At 41.4% G+C, this 26092-nt stretch overlaps 1 protein-coding gene across 1 annotated transcript in view; it reads left to right on the forward strand.

The window, feature by feature from the left end:
- LOC130474679 (uncharacterized PE-PGRS family protein PE_PGRS54-like) overlaps window positions 1-26092 on the forward strand; it is a 196971-nt gene that overhangs the window by 30466 nt on the left and 140413 nt on the right. The window contains exons 19-39 of the mRNA XM_056846378.1: window positions 323-412; window positions 1147-1236; window positions 2442-2510; window positions 2929-3018; window positions 4539-4628; window positions 5826-5894; window positions 6313-6402; window positions 7915-8004; window positions 9200-9268; window positions 9687-9776; window positions 11332-11421; window positions 12624-12692; window positions 13111-13200; window positions 15491-15577; window positions 16026-16097; window positions 16528-16593; window positions 18099-18167; window positions 18779-18862; window positions 20251-20319; window positions 22310-22381; window positions 24247-24336. Coding sequence (XP_056702356.1) covers window positions 323-412; window positions 1147-1236; window positions 2442-2510; window positions 2929-3018; window positions 4539-4628; window positions 5826-5894; window positions 6313-6402; window positions 7915-8004; window positions 9200-9268; window positions 9687-9776; window positions 11332-11421; window positions 12624-12692; window positions 13111-13200; window positions 15491-15577; window positions 16026-16097; window positions 16528-16593; window positions 18099-18167; window positions 18779-18862; window positions 20251-20319; window positions 22310-22381; window positions 24247-24336 — 1695 coding nt within the window. The remainder of the gene's footprint in view (window positions 1-322; window positions 413-1146; window positions 1237-2441; window positions 2511-2928; window positions 3019-4538; window positions 4629-5825; window positions 5895-6312; window positions 6403-7914; window positions 8005-9199; window positions 9269-9686; window positions 9777-11331; window positions 11422-12623; window positions 12693-13110; window positions 13201-15490; window positions 15578-16025; window positions 16098-16527; window positions 16594-18098; window positions 18168-18778; window positions 18863-20250; window positions 20320-22309; window positions 22382-24246; window positions 24337-26092) is intronic.

Below are 26092 nucleotides of genomic sequence, written 5' to 3' on the forward strand. Positions count from 1 at the left end.
AGAAAGAAAGAAAGAAAGAAAGAAAGAAAGAAAGAAGAGAGAGAGAGAGAGAGAGAGAGAGAGAGAGAGAATGCCCAAATGAACTTTATGTATGAATGCTAAGGGTTTTTTTTTAAATCAAACCTGTATAAGGTGGGGTTTTGTTCTTGTTATGTCATAATAAATCTACTAACTATTAAAGTTACACCCAATGGATTTGGGGGGGGGGGGTTGCTGTAACACAGATAGCATGACTAGTCTTCTGGAATATTCAAAATTATATTTGAAGAAATAAGCAGGATCAATGAAGTGTTTTTTCCCCAATTATTCAATTATTGTTTAGGGTCACCAAACATATGGCGGTGGTTCTGACTATAACAGTGGTTCTGGTTCAAGTACTTCTGGCTACAATGCTCAGGGCTCTAGTGGCCGGGTGAGTATAATGGTATTTATGGAGCTGATTGTGCCACATCCCTCTTTTGATGAACACTGGATGAAGACCTCAATTCCAATGCCTCTAACTGTGTGATACTAAGATCCACAGCTCAAAGCCAGGGGAAAAATCCGGGAGATCTTATATTTGAAAGAGAGAAAAAAAACCAGAATCAATGAAGTTAATTTTTTAAATTAATTCTATAGGGTGACCAAAGCTATGGTTCTGGTTCTGATAGTTCTGGTTACAATGATCAGTGCTACTGCCTTTACCCATATCCTGAACTGAACCTTTTAAAATGAGAGTATGATTTGCTCTGCTTTCAATAGTTTCAAATCCAGCATACTTTGCAGAGATGGTTAAGAAAATATGGACCATTCAGGGATAAAACTTCTTTAGAGAATTTAACCTCTTCACATAACTCAGCAGAAGTATTGCACAAATTATGTTGTATGTGTAACTATTGGATCAGCTACTGAGATTCAACTATATGCAAATGAATATTTGTTATGAGTCTAAGGGGGTCATTTCAAAAATCAAATCCAGTATGAAGCAGGCTCTTGTTTTTGAAAGGCTGTGGCGTAATGAATCTATGAATGATTAAAGTGCCCCAAGATGCCTTTTTGGGTTGTTGATAGAACCCAGTCACATGGCTAGCCTTCCTGAATTTTTAAAACCATATTTCACAGAACAAGCATGATTGTTTTTGTTTTTGTTTTTAAATTCTTGTTTAGGGTGGCCAAGGCTATGGTGGTGGTAGTGGTTACAATGGTGGTTCTGGTTCTAGTGCTTCTGGCTACAATGGTCAGGGCTCTGGTGGCCAGGTGAGTATGATGGTATTTATGTAGGTGATCATGCTATATCCCCCTTTTGATGATCATCAAATGAAGATCTCAATTCCAATGCCATTGATTTCAAGATAGCCTTCTTCTGACGGTATATTGCTGGGATCCACAGCCAAAGCCAGGAAATAACCGTGGAGATTTCCGGAGAAAAAATTGGGACACCAATATCTGCCCTTAAATTGGGACACCAATATCAGCTCTGCTGATGTCAAAGTGTATCCAAATGAAGTTTCTATACAAATCGAAGGGACATTTTTTTTTTATCAAACCCATTATGAATCAGGCTCTCTTCCCTGAAAGGTTGTGCAATAATAAACCTATAAATGATTAATGTCTCACAAACCCCCATTTTTTTCATTTTGCCGTAATGTAGTTACCTAGTTTTCTGGAGTATTTAATGTTATATTTGGGGGGGGGGGACCCAAATTCATTGATGTTCATTTTCTGCAAACCTGGCAGGACACATTTGTGGGAAAATCTGTTTAGAGTCCCTGTGGCCCTGATCTACGGATTTAGATATCCGCAGATGAGGCGGCCACATGTCCCTATTAGACGTATAGATGATTCTACAGATGGCCACCAGGTGGCAGCATCTATTAGTAGTAGGCAGGAGAGAGAAGAAATGAAATAAAAGTGGATACCAGGGGAACAATACTGTGAACTCATGATATTTTGGGGTGGTTTAGAGGGGCACAAAGAGTTACCTCTGGTTTTCACGTGCTGTGATATTGACAGGGGAAACATAATTGAATTAAAAATTCCCACTTTTCCCCAATGCAACATTTTTCTTTCTTCTTTTGCTGTCTTTTGTGTGGTTGTCTTCTTTGTGGTCCTCTGCAGAACTTTTGAGAAACATGGCAAAGGCCAGAAAATGGAGGGAGGAGAGAAAGAGAGAGAGAGAGAGACTGGTGAAAGTAATGTGAGAAAAGTTTGGGTGCTGATGTCTCTCTGGTTGTGTATAGCACAGATAATACCCAAATGATCGTTCATTTTTTTAATCCAACCACTACGAATTGGGCTCTAATCCAGGAAAGGTGACATCATGATAATTTCATATGGCTTCAAGGTGCTACAAGACCCGTTTTTATTTTTGCTGTGACATGCTAACACGATTATCCATCTGGAATGTTGAAACCTATATCTGAGGAAACAGGATCAGTAACTGTTCTTTTTTCATTCCGTAGGCTGGCCAAGGTCCTAATGGTTTTGGTTCTAGTGGTTCAAGCAATGATCGTCAGGGCTCTGGAGGCCAAGTGAGTATGACAGTATTTATTTAGCTGATTGGGGCACATCCCACTTTTGATGAACACTAGATGAAGACCACAATTCCAATGCCATTGATTTCAACCCAGAAAAACCAGGTAACCAAGAAGGTTGACAAAAGGCATAAGAAATACTAATGGGTTCCAGATATTAGATTAACAAGGCTATAGTGCATAGCAAATAGTTAAATATCAATTAAAAGCAAATGTGTTTCTGCCATATGTCCTTTCTCAGTGGTACAGATATACACCATAAAGTAAAATTATTTAAAATACAACATTTCTGAGCTGAGCCTTATAACCCGAAAAAAGAAGAAATTTAGGGGGTGGAGGATGAAAAAAGGATCATTTAGATCAATTATTGTGCTAGTCATTATAAAATTGTTTTTAAAAATTAATTCCTGTTTAGGGTGGCCAAGGCTATGGTGGTGGTGCTGGCTACAATGGTGGTTCTGGTTCAGGTGCTTCTGGCTACAATGATCAGAGCTCAGGTGGCCAAGTAAGTATGAGGGTATTTATGTAGCTGATTATGCCACTTTCCCTTTTTGCTGAGCACCAAATGAAGATCTCAGTATCAAGACTATTGTTTTCAAGACAGCCTAACTGTGCATTGCTAAGATCCACAGTCAAAACCAGGAAATTACCTGGGGACACTGGGGACACTGATATCTGTCCTTAAATCTGGCTATACAAATGTCAAAGTGTATCCAAAAGAAGTTTTTGTACAAATCAAAGGGACATTTTTAATCAAATCCATTATGAATCAGGCTCTTTCCCTGAAAGGTTGTGCAATAATAAACCTATTAATGATTAAAGTGTCACAACCCCCCTTTCTTTTGGTTTTTCCATAACATAGTGACCTAACTTTCTGGAATATTTAACATTATATCTGAGAAAACAAACAGAATCAATGATGATCATTTTCTGCATACCCAGTGGGGCAAATTGGCAGGAAAATTTGTTTAGAGTTCATGTGGCCCTGATCCACGGATTTAGATATCCGCAGATGGGGGCCACATGTTTTTATTAGATATACAGATGATTATATAGATGGCCACCAGGTGGCAGCATCTGTTAGAAGTATGCAGGAGAGAGAAGAAATAAAATAAAAGTAGATACCAGGGGAATAATTCAGACAACTCAAGGTATTTTTGGGTGGCTTACTCCGGGAGGTGAAGAGGGGCACATAGAGTTACCTCTGGCTTCCACATTCTATGATGTGGACAGGGGCATCATGTGTGTGTGTGTAAAGTGCCGTCAACTCACAGCTGACTTATGGCGACCCCCTTTTGGGGTTTTCATGGCAAGAGACTAACAGAGGTGGTTTGCCAGTGCCTTCCTCGGCACAGCAACCCTGGTCTTCCTTGGTGGTCTCCCATCCAAATACTAACCAGGGCAGACTTTGCTTAGCTTCTGAGATCTGACGAGATCAGGCTAGCCTGGGCCATCCAGGTCAGGGTAGGGGCATCATAACTGAGTTAAAATTCTTTTTCCCATTGCATTTTTTTGTGGGTTTTGGAGTAGCTCACTTTTGTTCTCTTCTGCAGAACTTTTGAGAAACATGGCCAAGGCCAGAAAATGTTGATAGAAAAGAAAGAAAGAAAGAAAGAAAGAAAGAAAGAAAGAAAGAAAGAAAGAGAGAGAGAGAGAGAGAGAGAGAGAGAGAGAGAGAGAGAGAGAGAGAGAGAGAATTTAACCTCCTCACATAACTCAGCAGAAGTATTGCACAAATTATGTTGTATGTGTAACTATTGGATCAGCTACTGAGATTCAACTATATGCAAATGAATATTTGTTATGAGTCTAAGGGGGTCATTTCAAAAATCAAATCCAGTATGAAGCAGGCTCTTGTTTTTGAAAGGCTGTGGCGTAATGAATCTATGAATGATTAAAGTGCCCCAAGATGCCTTTTTTGGGTTGTTGATAGAACCCAGTTATATGGCTAACCTTTCTGAATTTTTAAAACCATATTTCACAAAACGAGCATGATTGTTTTTGTTTTTTTTAATTCTTGTTTAGGGTGGCCAAGGCTATGGTGGTGGTGGTGGTTACAATGGTGGTTCTGGTTCTAGTGCTTCTGGCTACAATGGTCAGGGCTCTGGTGGCCAGGTGAGTATGATGGTATTTATGTAGGTGATCATTCTATATCCCCCTTTTGATGATCATCAAATGAAGATCTCAATTCCAATGCCATTGATTTCAAGATAGCCTTCTTCTGACGGTATATTGCTGGGATCCACAGCCAAAGCCAGGAAATAACCGTGGAGATTTCTGGAGAAAAAATTGGGACACCAATATCTGCCCTTAAATCTTGCTCTGCTGATGTCAAAGTGTATCCAAAGGAAGTTTCTATACAAATCGAAGGGACATTTTTTTTTTATCAAACCCATTATGAATCAGGCTCTCTTCCCTGAAAGGTTGTGCAATAATAAACCTATAAATGATTAATGTCTCACAAACCCCCATTTTTTTCATTTTGCCGTAATGTAGTTACCTAGTTTTCTGAAGTATTTAATGTTATATTTGAGTGGGGGGGGGGGACCCAAATTCATTGATGTTCATTTTCTGCAAGCCTGGCAGGACACGTTTGTGAGAAAAATCTGTTTAGAGTCCCTGTGGCCCTGATCTACGGATTTAGATATCCGCAGATGAGGCGGCCACATGTCCCTATTAGACGTATAGATGATTCTACAGATGGCCACCAGGTGGCAGCATCTATCAGTAGTAGGCAGGAGAGAGAAGAAATGAAATAAAAGTGGATACCAGGGGAACAATACTGTGAACTCATGATATTTTGGGGTGGTTTAGAGGGGCACAAAGAGTTACCTCTGGTTTTCACGTGCTGTGATATTGACAGGGGAAACATAATTGAATTAAAAATTCCCACTTTTCCCCAATGCAACATTTTTCTTTCTTCTTTTGCTGTCTTTTGTGTGGTTGTCTTCTTTGTGGTCCTCTGCAGAACTTTTGAGAAACATGGCAAAGGCCAGAAAATGGAGGGAGGAGAGAAAGAGAGAGAGAGAGAGACTGGTGAAAGTAATGTGAGAAAAGTTTGGGTGCTGATGTCTCTCTGGTTGTGTATAGCACAGATAATACCCAAATGATCGTTCATTTTTTTAATCCAACCACTACGAATTGGGCTCTAATCCAGGAAAGGTGACATCATGATAATTTCATATGGCTTCAAGGTGCTACAAGACCCGTTTTTATTTTTGCTGTGACATGCTAACACGATTATCCATCTGGAATGTTGAAACCTATATCTGAGGAAACAGGATCAGTAACTGTTCTTTTTTCATTCCGTAGGCTGGCCAAGGTCCTAATGGTTTTGGTTCTAGTGGTTCAAGCAATGATCGTCAGGGCTCTGGAGGCCAAGTGAGTATGACAGTATTTATTTAGCTGATTGGGGCACATCCCACTTTTGATGAACACTAGATGAAGACCACAATTCCAATGCCATTGATTTCAACCCAGAAAAACCAGGTAACCAAGAAGGTTGACAAAAGGCATAAGAAATACTAATGGGTTCCAGATATTAGATTAACAAGGCTATAGTGCATAGCAAATAGTTAAATATCAATTAAAAGCAAATGTGTTTCTGCCATATGTCCTTTCTCAGTGGTACAGATATACACCATAAAGTAAAATTATTTAAAATACAACATTTCTGAGCTGAGCCTTATAACCCGAAAAAAGAAGAAATTTAGGGGGTGGAGGATGAAAAAAGGATCATTTAGATCAATTATTGTGCTAGTCATTATAAAATTGTTTTTAAAAATTAATTCCTGTTTAGGGTGGCCAAGGCTATGGTGGTGGTGCTGGCTACAATGGTGGTTCTGGTTCAGGTGCTTCTGGCTACAATGATCAGAGCTCAGGTGGCCAAGTAAGTATGAGGGTATTTATGTAGCTGATTATGCCACTTTCCCTTTTTGCTGAGCACCAAATGAAGATCTCAGTATCAAGACTATTGTTTTCAAGACAGCCTAACTGTGCATTGCTAAGATCCACAGTCAAAACCAGGAAATTACCTGGGGACACTGGGGACACTGATATCTGTCCTTAAATCTGGCTATACAAATGTCAAAGTGTATCCAAAAGAAGTTTTTGTACAAATCAAAGGGACATTTTTAATCAAATCCATTATGAATCAGGCTCTTTCCCTGAAAGGTTGTGCAATAATAAACCTATTAATGATTAAAGTGTCACAACCCCCCTTTCTTTTGGTTTTTCCATAACATAGTGACCTAACTTTCTGGAATATTTAACATTATATCTGAGAAAACAAACAGAATCAATGATGATCATTTTCTGCATACCCAGTGGGGCAAATTGGCAGGAAAATTTGTTTAGAGTTCATGTGGCCCTGATCCACGGATTTAGATATCCGCAGATGGGGGCCACATGTTTTTATTAGATATACAGATGATTATATAGATGGCCACCAGGTGGCAGCATCTGTTAGAAGTATGCAGGAGAGAGAAGAAATAAAATAAAAGTAGATACCAGGGGAATAATTCAGACAACTCAAGGTATTTTTGGGTGGCTTACTCCGGGAGGTGAAGAGGGGCACATAGAGTTACCTCTGGCTTCCACATTCTATGATGTGGACAGGGGCATCATGTGTGTGTGTGTAAAGTGCCGTCAACTCACAGCTGACTTATGGCGACCCCCTTTTGGGGTTTTCATGGCAAGAGACTAACAGAGGTGGTTTGCCAGTGCCTTCCTCGGCACAGCAACCCTGGTCTTCCTTGGTGGTCTCCCATCCAAATACTAACCAGGGCAGACTTTGCTTAGCTTCTGAGATCTGACGAGATCAGGCTAGCCTGGGCCATCCAGGTCAGGGTAGGGGCATCATAACTGAGTTAAAATTCTTTTTCCCATTGCATTTTTTTGTGGGTTTTGGAGTAGCTCACTTTTGTTCTCTTCTGCAGAACTTTTGAGAAACATGGCCAAGGCCAGAAAATGTTGATAGAAAAGAAAGAAAGAAAGAAAGAAAGAAAGAAAGAAAGAAAGAAAGAAAGAGAGAGAGAGAGAGAGAGAGAGAGAGAGAGAGAGAGAGAGAGAGAATTTAACCTCCTCACATAACTCAGCAGAAGTATTGCACAAATTATGTTGTATGTGTAACTATTGGATCAGCTACTGAGATTCAACTATATGCAAATGAATATTTGTTATGAGTCTAAGGGGGTCATTTCAAAAATCAAATCCAGTATGAAGCAGGCTCTTGTTTTTGAAAGGCTGTGGCGTAATGAATCTATGAATGATTAAAGTGCCCCAAGATGCCTTTTTTGGGTTGTTGATAGAACCCAGTTATATGGCTAACCTTTCTGAATTTTTAAAACCATATTTCACAAAACGAGCATGATTGTTTTTGTTTTTTTTAATTCTTGTTTAGGGTGGCCAAGGCTATGGTGGTGGTGGTGGTTACAATGGTGGTTCTGGTTCTAGTGCTTCTGGCTACAATGGTCAGGGCTCTGGTGGCCAGGTGAGTATGATGGTATTTATGTAGGTGATCATTCTATATCCCCCTTTTGATGATCATCAAATGAAGATCTCAATTCCAATGCCATTGATTTCAAGATAGCCTTCTTCTGACGGTATATTGCTGGGATCCACAGCCAAAGCCAGGAAATAACCGTGGAGATTTCTGGAGAAAAAATTGGGACACCAATATCTGCCCTTAAATCTTGCTCTGCTGATGTCAAAGTGTATCCAAAGGAAGTTTCTATACAAATCGAAGGGACATTTTTTTTTTATCAAACCCATTATGAATCAGGCTCTCTTCCCTGAAAGGTTGTGCAATAATAAACCTATAAATGATTAATGTCTCACAAACCCCCATTTTTTTCATTTTGCCGTAATGTAGTTACCTAGTTTTCTGAAGTATTTAATGTTATATTTGAGTGGGGGGGGGGGGACCCAAATTCATTGATGTTCATTTTCTGCAAGCCTGGCAGGACACGTTTGTGAGAAAAATCTGTTTAGAGTCCCTGTGGCCCTGATCTACGGATTTAGATATCCGCAGATGAGGCGGCCACATGTCCCTATTAGACGTATAGATGATTCTACAGATGGCCACCAGGTGGCAGCATCTATCAGTAGTAGGCAGGAGAGAGAAGAAATGAAATAAAAGTGGATACCAGGGGAACAATACTGTGAACTCATGATATTTTGGGGTGGTTTAGAGGGGCACAAAGAGTTACCTCTGGTTTTCACGTGCTGTGATATTGACAGGGGAAACATAATTGAATTAAAAATTCCCACTTTTCCCCAATGCAACATTTTTCTTTCTTCTTTTGCTGTCTTTTGTGTGGTTGTCTTCTTTGTGGTCCTCTGCAGAACTTTTGAGAAACATGGCAAAGGCCAGAAAATGGAGGGAGGAGAGAAAGAGAGAGAGAGAGAGACTGGTGAAAGTAATGTGAGAAAAGTTTGGGTGCTGATGTCTCTCTGGTTGTGTATAGCACAGATAATACCCAAATGATCGTTCATTTTTTTAATCCAACCACTACGAATTGTCTAATCCAGGAAAGGTGACATCATGATAATTTCATATGGCTTCAAGGTGCTACAAGACCCGTTTTTATTTTTGCTGTGACATGCTAACACGATTATCCATCTGGAATGTTGAAACCTATATCTGAGGAAACAGGATCAGTAACTGTTCTTTTTTCATTCCGTAGGCTGGCCAAGGTCCTAATGGTTTTGGTTCTAGTGGTTCAAGCAATGATCGTCAGGGCTCTGGAGGCCAAGTGAGTATGACAGTATTTATTTAGCTGATTGGGGCACATCCCACTTTTGATGAACACTAGATGAAGACCACAATTCCAATGCCATTGATTTCAACCCAGAAAAACCAGGTAACCAAGAAGGTTGACAAAAGGCATAAGAAATACTAATGGGTTCCAGATATTAGATTAACAAGGCTATAGTGCATAGCAAATAGTTAAATATCAATTAAAAGCAAATGTGTTTCTGCCATATGTCCTTTCTCAGTGGTACAGATATACACCATAAAGTAAAATTATTTAAAATACAACATTTCTGAGCTGAGCCTTATAACCCGAAAAAAGAAGAAATTTAGGGGGTGGAGGATGAAAAAAGGATCATTTAGATCAATTATTGTGCTAGTCATTATAAAATTGTTTTTAAAAATTAATTCCTGTTTAGGGTGGCCAAGGCTATGGTGGTGGTGCTGGCTACAATGGTGGTTCTGGTTCAGGTGCTTCTGGCTACAATGATCAGAGCTCAGGTGGCCAAGTAAGTATGAGGGTATTTATGTAGCTGATTATGCCACTTTCCCTTTTTGCTGAGCACCAAATGAAGATCTCAGTATCAAGACTATTGTTTTCAAGACAGCCTAACTGTGCATTGCTAAGATCCACAGTCAAAACCAGGAAATTACCTGGGGACACTGGGGACACTGATATCTGTCCTTAAATCTGGCTATACAAATGTCAAAGTGTATCCAAAAGAAGTTTTTGTACAAATCAAAGGGACATTTTTAATCAAATCCATTATGAATCAGGCTCTTTCCCTGAAAGGTTGTGCAATAATAAACCTATTAATGATTAAAGTGTCACAACCCCCCTTTCTTTTGGTTTTTCCATAACATAGTGACCTAACTTTCTGGAATATTTAACATTATATCTGAGAAAACAAACAGAATCAATGATGATCATTTTCTGCATACCCAGTGGGGCAAATTGGCAGGAAAATTTGTTTAGAGTTCATGTGGCCCTGATCCACGGATTTAGATATCCGCAGATGGGGGCCACATGTTTTTATTAGATATACAGATGATTATATAGATGGCCACCAGGTGGCAGCATCTGTTAGAAGTATGCAGGAGAGAGAAGAAATAAAATAAAAGTAGATACCAGGGGAATAATTCAGACAACTCAAGGTATTTTTGGGTGGCTTACTCCGGGAGGTGAAGAGGGGCACATAGAGTTACCTCTGGCTTCCACATTCTATGATGTGGACAGGGGCATCATGTGTGTGTGTGTAAAGTGCCGTCAACTCACAGCTGACTTATGGCGACCCCCTTTTGGGGTTTTCATGGCAAGAGACTAACAGAGGTGGTTTGCCAGTGCCTTCCTCGGCACAGCAACCCTGGTCTTCCTTGGTGGTCTCCCATCCAAATACTAACCAGGGCAGACTTTGCTTAGCTTCTGAGATCTGACGAGATCAGGCTAGCCTGGGCCATCCAGGTCAGGGTAGGGGCATCATAACTGAGTTAAAATTCTTTTTCCCATTGCATTTTTTTGTGGGTTTTGGAGTAGCTCACTTTTGTTCTCTTCTGCAGAACTTTTGAGAAACATGGCCAAGGCCAGAAAATGTTGATAGAAAAGAAAGAAAGAAAGAAAGAAAGAAAGAAAGAGAAGAAAGAAAGAAAGAAAGAAAGAAAGAAAGAAAGAAAGAAAGAAAGAAAGAAAGAAAGAAAGAGAGAGAGAGAGAGAGAGAGAGAGAGAGAGAGAGAGAGAATTTAACCTCCTCACATAACTCAGCAGAAGTATTGCACAAATTATGTTGTATGTGTAACTATTGGATCAGCTACTGAGATTCAACTATATGCAAATGAATATTTGTTATGAGTCTAAGGGGGTCATTTCAAAAATCAAATCCAGTATGAAGCAGGCTCTTGTTTTTGAAAGGCTGTGGCGTAATGAATCTATGAATGATTAAAGTGCCCCAAGATGCCTTTTTTGGGTTGTTGATAGAACCCAGTTATATGGCTAACCTTTCTGAATTTTTAAAACCATATTTCACAAAACGAGCATGATTGTTTTTGTTTTTTTTAATTCTTGTTTAGGGTGGCCAAGGCTATGGTGGTGGTGGTGGTTACAATGGTGGTTCTGGTTCTAGTGCTTCTGGCTACAATGGTCAGGGCTCTGGTGGCCAGGTGAGTATGATGGTATTTATGTAGGTGATCATTCTATATCCCCCTTTTGATGATCATCAAATGAAGATCTCAATTCCAATGCCATTGATTTCAAGATAGCCTTCTTCTGACGGTATATTGCTGGGATCCACAGCCAAAGCCAGGAAATAACCGTGGAGATTTCTGGAGAAAAAATTGGGACACCAATATCTGCCCTTAAATCTTGCTCTGCTGATGTCAAAGTGTATCCAAAGGAAGTTTCTATACAAATCGAAGGGACATTTTTTTTTTTATCAAACCCATTATGAATCAGGCTCTCTTCCCTGAAAGGTTGTGCAATAATAAACCTATAAATGATTAATGTCTCACAAACCCCCATTTTTTTCATTTTGCCGTAATGTAGTTACCTAGTTTTCTGAAGTATTTAATGTTATATTTGAGTGGGGGGGGGGGGGGACCCAAATTCATTGATGTTCATTTTCTGCAAGCCTGGCAGGACACGTTTGTGAGAAAAATCTGTTTAGAGTCCCTGTGGCCCTGATCTACGGATTTAGATATCCGCAGATTGAGGCGGCCACATGTCCCTATTAGACGTATAGATGATTCTACAGATGGCCACCAGGTGGCAGCATCTATCAGTAGTAGGCAGGAGAGAGAAGAAATGAAATAAAAGTGGATACCAGGGGAACAATACTGTGAACTCATGATATTTTGGGGTGGTTTAGAGGGGCACAAAGAGTTACCTCTGGTTTTCACGTGCTGTGATATTGACAGGGGAAACATAATTGAATTAAAAATTCCCACTTTTCCCCAATGCAACATTTTTCTTTCTTCTTTTGCTGTCTTTTGTGTGGTTGTCTTCTTTGTGGTCCTCTGCAGAACTTTTGAGAAACATGGCAAAGGCCAGAAAATGGAGGGAGGAGAGAAAGAGAGAGAGAGAGAGACTGGTGAAAGTAATGTGAGAAAAGTTTGGGTGCTGATGTCTCTCTGGTTGTGTATAGCACAGATAATACCCAAATGATCGTTCATTTTTTTAATCCAACCACTACGAATTGGGCTCTAATCCAGGAAAGGTGACATCATGATAATTTCATATGGCTTCAAGGTGCTACAAGACCCGTTTTTATTTTTGCTGTGACATGCTAACACGATTATCCATCTGGAATGTTGAAACCTATATCTGAGGAAACAGGATCAGTAACTGTTCTTTTTTCATTCCGTAGGCTGGCCAAGGTCCTAATGGTTTTGGTTCTAGTGGTTCAAGCAATGATCGTCAGGGCTCTGGAGGCCAAGTGAGTATGACAGTATTTATTTAGCTGATTGGGGCACATCCCACTTTTGATGAACACTAGATGAAGACCACAATTCCAATGCCATTGATTTCAACCCAGAAAAACCAGGTAACCAAGAAGGTTGACAAAAGGCATAAGAAATACTAATGGGTTCCAGATATTAGATTAACAAGGCTATAGTGCATAGCAAATAGTTAAATATCAATTAAAAGCAAATGTGTTTCTGCCATATGTCCTTTCTCAGTGGTACAGATATACACCATAAAGTAAAATTATTTAAAATACAACATTTCTGAGCTGAGCCTTATAACCCGAAAAAAGAAGAAATTTAGGGGGTGGAGGATGAAAAAAGGATCATTTAGATCAATTATTGTGCTAGTCATTATAAAATTGTTTTTAAAAATTAATTCCTGTTTAGGGTGGCCAAGGCTATGGTGGTGGTGCTGGCTACAATGGTGGTTCTGGTTCAGGTGCTTCTGGCTACAATGATCAGAGCTCAGGTGGCCAAGTAAGTATGAGGGTATTTATGTAGCTGATTATGCCACTTTCCCTTTTTGCTGAGCACCAAATGAAGATCTCAGTATCAAGACTATTGTTTTCAAGACAGCCTAACTGTGCATTGCTAAGATCCACAGTCAAAACCAGGAAATTACCTGGGGACACTGGGGACACTGATATCTGTCCTTAAATCTGGCTATACAAATGTCAAAGTGTATCCAAAAGAAGTTTTTGTACAAATCAAAGGGACATTTTTAATCAAATCCATTATGAATCAGGCTCTTTCCCTGAAAGGTTGTGCAATAATAAACCTATTAATGATTAAAGTGTCACAACCCCCCTTTCTTTTGGTTTTTCCATAACATAGTGACCTAACTTTCTGGAATATTTAACATTATATCTGAGAAAACAAACAGAATCAATGATGATCATTTTCTGCATACCCAGTGGGGCAAATTGGCAGGAAAATTTGTTTAGAGTTCATGTGGCCCTGATCCACGGATTTAGATATCCGCAGATGGGGGCCACATGTTTTTATTAGATATACAGATGATTATATAGATGGCCACCAGGTGGCAGCATCTGTTAGAAGTATGCAGGAGAGAGAAGAAATAAAATAAAAGTAGATACCAGGGGAATAATTCAGACAACTCAAGGTATTTTTGGGTGGCTTACTCCGGGAGGTGAAGAGGGGCACATAGAGTTACCTCTGGCTTCCACATTCTATGATGTGGACAGGGGCATCATGTGTGTGTGTGTAAAGTGCCGTCAACTCACAGCTGACTTATGGCGACCCCCTTTTGGGGTTTTCATGGCAAGAGACTAACAGAGGTGGTTTGCCAGTGCCTTCCTCTGCACAGCAACCCTGGTCTTCCTTGGTGGTCTCCCATCCAAATACTAACCAGGGCTGACCCTGCTTAGCTTCTGAGATCTGACGAGATCAGGCTAGCCTGGGCCATCCAGGTCAGGGTAGGGGCATCATAACTGAGTTAAAATTCTTTTTCCCATTGCATTTTTTTGGTGTATTTTGGAGTAGCTCACTTCTGTTCTCTTCTGCAGAACTTTTTGAGAAACATGGCCAAGGCCAGAAAATGGGGGGAGAAGAGAGAGAGAGAGAGAGAGAGAGAAAGAAAGAGAGAGAGAGAGAGAGAGAGAGAGAGAGAGAGAGAGAGAGAGAGAGAGAGAGAGAGAGAGAGAGAGAGAGAGAGAGAGAGAGTGAGTGTGTGTGTGTGTGTGTGTGTGTGTGAGTAAGTAACTGGTGAAGGAAAAGGCAGAAGGTTTGGGTGTTGATGTCTCTCTGGTTGTGTGTAGCACAAATAATGCCCAAATGAACATTATGCATGGATGTCAGGGATTTTTTAAATCCAACTGCTATGAATTGGGCTCTGTTCCAGGAAAGGTGACAGCATAAAAATTCCATAAGTCTATAAGGTGCTACAAGACCAGTTTTTATTTTTGCTGACATGATTATCCATCAGGAACATTGAAAACTATATCTGAGGAAACAAAGGATCAATTACTGTCCTTTTAAAATTCCGTAGGCTGGCCAAGGTCCTAATGGTTTTGGTTCTGGTGGTTCAGGCTATGATCGTCAGGGCTCTAGAGGCCGAGTATGATGAACACTAGATGAAAACCCAATTTCCATTCCATTGATTTCAAGACAGCCCATTTTTAACTGTGTGTGGTTGAGACCCACAGTTCATAGCAGGGAAATCAAGAGAGAAGGAAGTAGTTGCACATCAGGAATGAATTTTTATCAAATTAGGTTTAGTCTAACTTTGATGTGGGGTGAAGATATTGTTCTGTCTTAAATGCAGAACCAGAGCAAAAAGGGGAAGAAAAGAACTTCATCCCAGAAAAACCAAGTAACAAAAAAGGTTAACATAAGGCCTAAGAAGAGAATGTTAGTATGTTAAATTAACAAAGCTTTAATACATAACCAACATTTAAAAATTCAATTTAAACCAAATGTTTCAGCCCCAAGGCTTTCCTTAATTTTTCAAATGATTAAAATGCACAACATGAAGTAAAATTATTCAAAATACAAAATACAAAATTTCTGACCTAAGCTTTAACACCTGAAAAAAGAAGAAATAGGAGGGAAGGCAACAAGGATCGTTTAGATTAATTATTGGTGCATAATTTATAATATTTAAAAATATATTTTCCAAAATTATTAATCATATAATTTACTCAGAATCCTGTTCAGCCGAGAAAGTATTCTCAGAATTGAAGCCTTGAATCTACAGAATGAGGGATCTATGAGGTGATTTTTTTTTTTAAAAAAAATTATTATATAGGGTGGCCAAGGCTATGGTGGCGGTGGTTCTGGCTACAGTGGTGGTTCTGGTACTTCTGCCTACAACGGTCAGGACTCAGGTGGCCAAGTGAGTATGATGGTATTTATGTAGCTGATCATGCCCTGTTTCCCTTTTGACGAATACCAAATGAAGACCTCAATTCCAATCCCATTGATTTCCAGACAGCCTAATTCTAGCTGTGCGTTGCTAAAATCCACACCCCAAAGCCAGGAAAAAGCCCTGGGGATTTCTGAGGGGAAAAGTTGGGGCACTGATACCTGTTCTTAAATGTGGCTGTGCTGAGGTCAAACAAATATCGAAATGAAGATTATGTGTTTCAGGGGGATTCCCCCCTCCAAAATCCAGTATGAAGCCACTTCTCTTCCCTGAAAGATTATGTCATATTAAATCTATGAATGATTAAAGTGCTGTAGGATGCCTTTTTTGGTTTTTTGCCTTCTGGGATATTTAAAATTATATTTGAATCCGCAAGCAGGATCAATGAAGTGTTTTCTTTTCCCAATCAATTCTATAGGGTGACCCAGGCTATGGAAATGGTTCTGGTTCTAGGACTTCTGGCTACAATGCTCAGGGTTATGGTGGCCGGGTAAGTTTGGGACAGTTGGTTTGACTGGTCAGTTGGTTTGACTGGATCCCTTTTTGATGGATCCAAAATGAACACCTCCATTCTCAGGCCATAGACATTTCAAGAGTGCCTGATGCTCTCTGTGTGCACCTAAGATCCGTAGCCCAAAGCCTGGAAAACCAAGAGAGGCTCTTTATGAATAGAAGGAAAGAATTTCAGGCCAGATACTAATTTTTTTTTCCCAAATACAGTCTAACTTTAATACAGGGTGAAGAAGAGACTATCTGGAATGCAGACCTGGGTGTGTGTGTGGGATGTGTGTGTGTGTGTGTGTGTGGACGAAAGCCCTGCTGGAACCTATTGAGGCAGGAACCAGGAATGTATGCAGAAGGGTTTCTGTATTTGCAATCACAGCTCATTTTGTGATGTGTTATTTTTAATTCTTGCTTAGGGTGACCAAGGCTACAATGGGAGTTCTGGTACTTCTGGCTACAATGGTCAGAGCTCAGGTGGCCAAGTGAGTATGATGGTATTTATGTCATATCCCCCTTATGGTGAAAATCAAATGAAGATCTCAATTCCAATGCCATTGATTTCAAGGTAGCCTTCTTCTGACGGTATGTTGCTGGGATCCACCGCCAAAGCCAGGAAATAACCCTGGGGATTTCTGGAGAAAAAATTGGGACACTATTATGTGCCCTTAAATCTGGCTCCGCTGATATCAACCTGTATCCACATGAAGTTTCTGTAAAATGAAAGGGACATTAAAAAAAATCAAATCCAGTATGAATCAGACTCTCTTCCCAGAAAGATTGTGCAATAATAAACCTATCAATGATTAAAGTGTCACAAACTCCTCTTTTTTTTTTGGTTTTGCCATTACATAGTTACCTAATTTTCTGGAATATTTAACATTATATTTGAAAAAGCAAACAGAATCAATAATGTTCATTTTCTGCAAACCTGCAAACGGGAAAATTTGTTTAGAGTCCCTGTGGCTCTGATCCATGGTTTTAGATATCCGCAGACAGGGGTCACACATCCCAATTAGAAGAAGAAGAGTTGGTTTTTATATGCCGACTTTCTCTACCACTTAAGGGAGACTCAAACCGGTTTACAATCGCCTTCGCTTCCCCTCCCCACAACAGACACCATGGGAGGTAGATGGGGCTGAGAGAGCGTGACTTGCCCAAGGTCACCCAGCTGGCTTCGTGTGTAGGAGTGGGGAAACAAATCCAGTTCGCCAGATTAGCCTCCACCACTCATGTGGAGGAGTGGAAAATCAAACCCGGTTCTCCAGATCAGACTCCATTGCTCCAAACCACCACTCTTAACCACCACACCACGCTGGCTCTCATATATAGATGATTAAACAGATGGCCACCAGCTGGCAGCATCTATTAGAAGTAGGCAGGAGAGAGAAGAAATAATGTAAAAGTGGATACAGAGAACTCAAGATATTTTTGGGTGGCTTACTTTAGGAGGTGAAGGGGGCACAAAGAGCTACCTGTGGCTTTCACAGGCTGTGATATGGACAGGGGCAACATAATTGAATTAATATTCTTGTTCCCTCTTCAGCTTTTTTTGTTCTTTTGCTGTCTTTGGTGTGGTTGTCTCCTTTTGTGGTCCTCTGCAGAACTTTTGAGAAAGGCCAGAAAATTTTTTTTGGGGGGGGGGGGAGAGAGAGAGAGAGACAGAAAGGGAGAGAGAGAAAGAGAGACTGGTGAAGGAAATGTGGGGAAAGTTTGGATGTTGATGTCTCTCTGGTTGGGTATAGCAGAAATAATACCCAATTTAACTTTATGTATGAATGCTGGGGATTTTTTAATCCAGCCACTATGGATTGGGCTCTAATCCAGGAAAGGTGACATCATAATAATTCCATAAATCTTAAAGGTGCTACAAGACCAGTTTTTGTTTTTGCTGTGACAGGCTAACACGGCCATCCATCTGGAATATTGAAAATTATATCCGAGGAAACAGAGGATCAAATTCAATAACTGTTCTTTTTAAATTCCATAGGCTGGCCAAGGTCCTAATGGTTTTGATTCTAGTGGTTCAGGCTATGATCATCAGGGCTCTGGAGGCCAAGTGAGTATGACGGTATTTACTTAGCTGATTGGGCCATATCCCACTTTTGAGGAACACCAAATGAAGACCTCAATTCCAGTGCCACTGATTTTAAGACAGCCCATTTTTAACTGTGTGTTGTTAAGACCCACAGTCCATAGCCAGGGAAACCAAGAGAGAAGGAAGTAGTTGCACATCAGGAATGATTTTTTATCAAATTAGGTTTAGTCTAACTTTGATGTGGGGTGAAGATATTGTTCTGTCTTAAATGCAGAACCAAAACAAAAAGGGGAAGAAAAGAACTCCATCCCAGAAAAACCAGGTAACGCAGAAGGTTAACAAAAGGCCTAAGGGGAAAAAAAAAACATATTCTTGGGTTACATATGTTAAATTATCAGAGCTTTAATGCATAAATATTAGTAAAAATTCAATTAAAGTCAAATGTGATTCATCCCCAATGCCTTCCTAAGTGTTACAAATGATTATTCAAGAAGGGGAAAAAGGAGGATCTATTCAACTGTGTTTATGGGGCTTATTCTAATGCAAGTGTTCTAAGGATTGAAACCTTAAATCTACAGAATGGGGGAATCTATGACTTGTTTTTTGTTTTTGTTTTTTTAAATACTATATAGGGTGGCCAAGGCTATGGTGGTGGTTCTGGCTACAATGGTGGTTCTGGTACTTCTGCCTACAACGGTCAGGACTCAGGTGGCCAAGTGAGTATGACGGTATTTATGTAGCTGATCATGCCCTGTTTCCCTTTTGATGAATACCAAATGAAGACCTCAATTCCAATGCCATTGATTTCCAGACAGCCTGATTCTAGCTGTGTGTTGCTAAGATCCACATCCCAAAGACAGGAAAAAGCCCTTGGGGTTTCTGAGGGAAAAAGTTGGGGCACTGATACCTGTTCTTAAATGTGGCTATGCTGAGGTCAAACAAATATCCAGATGAAGTCTGTATGTTTTTCAAGGGGATTTCCCCCCAAATCCAGCATGAAGCCGCCTCTCTTCCCTGAAGAAGCCGCCTCTCTTCTCCCCTTTTTGAAGGATCCAAGATGAACACCTCCATTCTCAGGCCGTAGACATTTCAAGACTGCCTGATTCTCACTGTGTGCAGCTAAGATCCTCAGTCTAAAGCCTGGGAAACCAAGAGAGGCTATTTATGAATAGACCGAAGGAAATAATTGCACGCCGGGAACTATTCCCCCCCCCATCCAGTATTTGAAAATATTGGTATTTATGTCGCTGATTACACAAGGGTGGTACATCACCCTATTGATGAACACCAAATGAAGATCTCAGTTCCAATCCCATCAATTTCAACACAGCCTGCTTCTAACTATTGGTTGCTAGGATGAAGTTTATTTTTTGTAAACCTTGGGGGGGGGAGTTTGTGGGAAAATTTGTTTCGAGTCCCTGTGGCCCTGATCCATGGATTTAGATATCCGCAGATAAGGGCCACACGTCCCTATTAGATATATATATAGATGATTATACAGATGGTCACCAGGTGGCAGCATCTATTAGAAGTAGGCAGGAGAGAGAAGAAATAAAATAAAAGTGGATACCAGGGGAACAATTCAGAGGTCTCAAGATATTTTGGGTGCCTTTCTTTGGGAGGGAGGGGTGAAGAGGGGCACAAAGAGCTACCTGTGGTTTTCACATGCTGTGATATGGACAGGGGCAACATAATTTCATTAAAATTCATTTTCCCACTGCAACAGTTTTTTGTTCTTTTGCTGTCTCTGGTGTGACTCTCTTTTGTTGCCATCTGCAGAACTTTTGAGAAAGGGCAGAAAATGGGTGGAGGAGAGAAAGAAAGAGAGAGAGACTGGTGAAGGAAATGGGGGGAAAGTTTGGGTGTTGATGTGTCTCAGGTTGTGTATAGAATAAATAATACCCAAATTAACATTATGTATGAATGCCGGGGATTTTTTTAAACCCAACTGCTATGAATTGGGCTCTAATCCAGGAAAGGTTCGTCATAATAATTCCATAAGTCTTAAAGGTGCTACAAGACCAGTTTTAATGTTTGCTGTCACATGCTAATACATGGACGTTGAAAAAAGCGGATCAATAACTCTTCTATTTTAATTCCGTAGGCTGGCCAAGGTCCTAATGGTTTTGGTCCTAGTGGTTCAGGCTATGATCATAAGGGCTCTGGAGGCCAAGTGAGTATTACGGTATTTATTTAGCTGATTGGGCCATATCCCCCTTTCGATGAACACTGGATGAAGACCTCAATTCCAGTGCCATTGATTTCAAGACTGTCTGCTTCTAACTGTGCGTGGTTAAGATGCACAGTCCAAAGCCAGGGAAACCAAGAGAGACTCCTTGAGAGCAGGCAATAGAAGGAAGGAGCTGAACAGCAGGAATGAATTTTTATCAAATTCGGTTTAGTCTAACTTTGATGTAGGGTAAATGCGGAACCAAAACAAGAAGGGGAAGAAAGAAAACTTCATCCCAGAAAAACCAGGTTACGAAGAAGGTTAACAAAAGGCCTATGGAAAGAAAAAAATACTATTGGGTTACATATGTTAAATTAACAAAGCTTTAATGCATGACAAAGAGTAAAAAATTCAATTTGAGCCAAATGTGTTTCATCCCCAAGGCCTTCCTCAGTGTTACCAATGATTAAAATATACACCATGAAGTAAAATTATTCAAAATTCAGAATACAACATTTCTGACCTAAGCTTTAAAACCTGAAAAGAGAAGAAATGGTGGGGGGGGGGAGGAAAAAAGGATCATTTACAGTAGATTAATTATTGTGAGCGTCAATTATAATATTTTAAAATATAATTTCCAAAATTATTATTCTTATAGTTTACTCAGAGTCAGCAGTATTGATGGGGCTTATTCTCATGAAAGTGTTCTCAGGATTGAAGCCTTATATCTACAGAATGGGGGATCTATGATGTTTGTGTTTTCTTAATTATTATTATATAGCAGTGGTTCCCAAACTTTTTGGGCCACTGCCCCCTTGGCTTCACAAACTCAATCCCAGCGCCCCCTGCTTTACCCCACAACACAGTTGAAGGGGCCCACCTCTAGCAGCCCTGCTGCTGCCCCCTTGCCTCTTAGTGCTCCCCTAGGTAATCCCACTGCCCCCCAGGGGGTGATGCTGCCCACTTTGGGAACCACTGTTATATAGGGTGACCAAGGCTATGGTGGTGGTTCTGGCTACAGTAGTGGTTCTGATACTTCTGGCTACAATGGTCAGGGCTCAAGTGGCCAAGTGAGTAGGACAGTATTTATATAACTGATCATGCCCTATTTCCCTTTTGATGAATAGCAAATGAAGATCTCAATTCCAATGCCATTGATTTCCAGACAGCCTGCTTCTAGCTGTGTGTTGCTAAGATCCACACCCCAAAACCAGGGGATTTTTAGGGGGAAATAGGGACACTGATATCCTTCCTTTAATCTGGCTGTGCAGAGCTCAAACAAATATCCAAATGAAGATTCTGTATGTGTTTCAAGTAAAGTTTATTAATACTGTCAACTGACCAATCACATGCCAACACATCAAAATTTCCAAACACAATAGTTTTGTACCGTAGAATCACAGACTGCCCATACATATAAAGGTGTAAGGTCAATAAAAGCAACCCCTGGTTAAAATTATCACATTAAAATTGATAAAATTGTAAAATATTCTAACAATCATTCTCTAATAAATTTTAATAGCAACAGCGCAGAACTTGGCAGTTTGGAGCGTAAGCTGAGGGTCTTCTCCTAATAGGAGCTTCTTTGCCAAAAGCTCAACTGACTCGTCAGGGAATTTACCACGTAGGGGGGAAATAAGCTTTGATCTGACTTCGTGGTAGAATGGGCAACGTATCAGTGTGTGTTCGATGGTTTCAATGTCCCCTGTCTCACACGGACATAACCTCTCTGATTTAGGGATCTTCTTACATTTCCCTTCTAAGACAGCTGATGGTATGTGTTTCAGGGGGATTTGTTTTTCAAATCCAGTATGAAGCTGCCTCTTTTCCCTGAAAGGTTATATCATAACAAATCTATGAATGTTTAAAGTGCTGTAGGATGCCTTTTTTGGTTTTGCTGTAACATAGTATTCCTTCTGGAATATTGAAAACTATATTTGAAGCAGCAAGCAGGACTAATGAAGTGTTTTTATTCCCCCAATCAATTCTATAGGGTGACCAAGGCTATGGAAATGGTTCTGGTTCTAGGACTTCTGGCTACAACGCTCAGGGTTATGGTGGCCAGGTAAGTTTGAGACAGTTGGTTTGACTGATTGTGCCATATCCCCTTTTTGAGGGATCCAGGATGAACACCTCCATTCTCAGGCCATGGACATTTCAAGACAACCTCATTCTCACTGTGCGCAGTTAAGATCCTCCGCCCAAAGCCTGGGAAACCAAGAGAGGCTCTTTATGAATAGACAACAGAAGGAAAGGGAACTTTTTTTTTTTTTTTCCAAATCCAGTACAGGGTAACTTTGATATAGGCCTCATTGCAGCCTTCGACACCCAGCCAGTTGTGGGGTGTAAGGACGATTTTCACTATTTCTCTGCTTTTGTCTGCACAAGAATTGCTGTGTATAACTATACTTATCAAGCCTCCAGCCAAGATGCAGGATCGCGACCTGCCTCATCCTTTCGCCACTTACAGTGCGCATGCTCCTCATTGCTATTGCAGGACTTTTTTTCAACCCCGCTCTTGGAAGCTTTCCAGCTTGGCTTTTGGATACTGTTTTCCTGTCTTGTTATATTGTTGTAGAGAATTTGTGTACTGCTTGGTGCATACATATTGATGCAATTATGCATGTTTAAGTTACACATGTTACTTTAGCAGCATAACCTTGAATATACTCAGCTTTGAATCACAGAATTTTGTGGCTTGTGTGCTTGTTACAACTTCCTGGAGGTTGGCAACCCTAGGTGAAGAGACTGTTCTGTCTGAAATGCAGATCTGACCTGATTGAAGGTGGGTGGGGTGGATTAAAGCCCTGCTGGAATCCATCGAGACAGGAACCAGGAATGTACGCAGAAGGGTTTCTGTATTTGCAATCACAGCTCATTTTGCAGATATGCTTAAGAAAAAAAAAAGTTCCATTGAGTGTCAGAACATGTTCTGAGAATATAATCTCTACAAATATCTCCAGAGTATGAAGAGAAGACTTTTACCCAGGATCCTATTGTGCTCTAATCAGTGGGGCTTAGTCCCAGGAAAGTATTCTTAGGATTGAAACCTTAAACCTCTAACATGAAAAGTGCACGTGTGGAGGCGAGAATTAATCCATGGGCCTTGAGGAGCAAACAGAGTGTTTTTTTCTGCACTCTCAGCCTGGCTTTCACCCCTTTCCTAATGCCTTACAAAAAATATTCACCCTGAAGCTGCCCCCAGCCAGTGATATGGCAGACTTCTGGGCGAAAGATTGGGGCACTGATGTCTCTTCTTAAATCTGGCTATGGCTGAGGCCAAATGAGCAGCCCATTCCTGAGGGGGAGGGCTGCACCAGTGACTGGATGCAGCACTGGCGAAACCTTCCCCTTCCTTGGAAAACCCGTGCAACCGCTCCATATCTGGTGTATCTCAGGGAAAGGGGGCGTTCCAGGGCCAAAAGGGCTTAGGAGGCCACCTAAATGTGGCTCCTCCCCTGGCCTGGCGTGGGAATGCCCCAGGAATGCCGCTGGGAGGACAGCGCATGGAAGTGCGCCATCCAGACGCTGGCGTGAGGCTGTGCCGGTGTCCCTGGGCTGTGGCAGTACTGGGAGGATGGTGTCCGCCCCCGCCCCCCACCGGCACCCATGCCACCATGGGCAGCGCAGGGCCCCCGAATGCTGATGCAGCCCCTTCCTGGCTTCCTAAGGAGCCTTCAGGCTCAGGAATGGGCTGTCAATCCGAATGAAGTTTCTGTATAAGTCTCATACTGGATTTTTCATCAAATCCAGTATGAAGCAGGCTCTCATCCCTGAAAGTTAACGTCATGATAAACCTATGAATGATTAAAATGACACCAAGTGAATTTTTTGGGTTTTGCTGTAACATAGCTTTTTGGAATGTTTAAATTTATATTTGAAGAAACAAACAGGATCAGTGAAGGTTCTTTTTTAAAATCAATTCAATAGGGTGACCAAGTCTACGGCGGTGGTTCTGGTTCTGCCTCCAGTGGTGATACTGGCAGTTCTGGCTCCAATGGGCAGGGCTACGGTGGTCAGGTGAGTACGAGACATTTGGTTTGACTGATTGTGCTGTAGCCCCCTTTGGATGGATCCAAGATAGACACTCCTTTTTTAATGCCTACTAGACTTGCTATCTGCATGTTGCTAAGGATCGTAGGCCAAAACTGTGGCTAGTGCTCATGATCTTAAGCCATATTAGACTGGCCAAACCACGGGGGCACATTGAAAATATAATGATATTGGCTTCTCCACATGAAACTGCCTTATCGTGAGCCAGACCCTTGGTCTGTCAAGGTCAGCATTGCCTGCAGGGGTTCTCCAGGGTCTCAGCGGGAGGTCTTGCAAACAACCTGACCCTTATCTAACTGGGGAGGCTGGGGATTAAACTGGGGACATTCTGAATGTGCACCAAGTGCTCTATCATGGAGCCACCTCCCCACCTCTGCAAGGGAAGTGGGCAAGATCCAAGGAAACGCTTTAAGGGAAATCATTCAGTTGAGCACATTATTTTCATTTGAACTCTGGAACCCTATGCCTTATTGAGTTTCAAAATTGGTTGCCAGGTGGTGGCTGGAGATCTCCCACTATTACAACTGATCTCCAGGCGACAGAGATCAGTTCCCCTGGGGAAAATGGCCGCTTTGTCAATTGGACTCTGTAGCATTGGAGTCCCTACCCTCTTTAAACCCCGCCCTCCTCAGGCTCCGCTCCAAAAATCTCCAGGTATTTCCCAACTTGGAGCTTCCTTGACCAAACTAGTGATGGCCTTAACAGTCAACTGACTAGGCTTATTTAACCAGCCACCACTATGACGTTAGGAAGCAGGGGAACAAGGGCTCCCCCATTGCCAATCCAGGGAAGCCCCAAGGATTCCTGCTGCGCCACAAAAGGCGACTGTAATGTCTAAAGAGAGAGTTGGGCGCATCAGCAGCCAGCAGCAAAAGCCTGGCTGGGGGCGGGGGGAGGCACACTTAGAATCTATCTGCTCAGAAACTGCCTCCCCACTGGCTGGACCCACGAAGGGTTGCCCTATAAGCGTTGCGCCTCATTTAAATTATGGGGCTGAGTCCAGCTGCTCCCTGGCTTTAATGTGGGGAATCCCACAAAGTCAAAAACCGCCCCCTTGGCTTGCTTTTATCGATTGAGGGTCATGTGCTATGCAAATCTCCTGAGACATTTTGAAAGAAATATAACTTGACTGAGGCTGCAATGGTAACATTTCTTAAAAGGTAAAGGTCCCCTGTGCAAGCACCGGGTCATTCCTGACCCATGGGGTGACGTCACATCCCGACGTTTGCTAGGCAGACTTTGTTTTTATGGGGTGGTTTGCCAGTGCCTTCCCCAGTCATCTTCCCTTTACCCCCAGCAAGCTGGGTACTCATTTTACCAACCTCGGAAGGATGGAAGGCTGAGTCAACCTGGAGCCGGCTGCCTGAAACCAACTTCCGTTGGGATCGAACTCAGGTCGTGAGCAGAGTTTGGACTGCAGTACTGCAGCTTACCACTCTGCGCCACATTTCTTACTAGTCAGTAAATTGTACTGCAGTCATTAGGACTTCCTTCCTTCATTAGGGAGTTGGACTAGATGACCCTGCTGGTCCCTTCCAACTAGGGTTCCCAGCTCCAGGTTGGGAAATACCTGGAGATTTTCAGGCTGGAACCTGAGGAGGGTAGGTTTTGGGGAGGGAAGGGACTTCAGTGGAGTGGAGTGCCATAGAATCCACCTTCCTAAATGGCCATTTTGTCTAGGTGAACTGATCTCTATCTGGAGATCAGTTGTAATCCCAGGAGA

Source organism: Euleptes europaea, chromosome 3 (genome assembly GCF_029931775.1).
Source record: "Euleptes europaea isolate rEulEur1 chromosome 3, rEulEur1.hap1, whole genome shotgun sequence".
Classification (NCBI taxonomy): Eukaryota; Metazoa; Chordata; class Lepidosauria; order Squamata; family Sphaerodactylidae; genus Euleptes; species Euleptes europaea.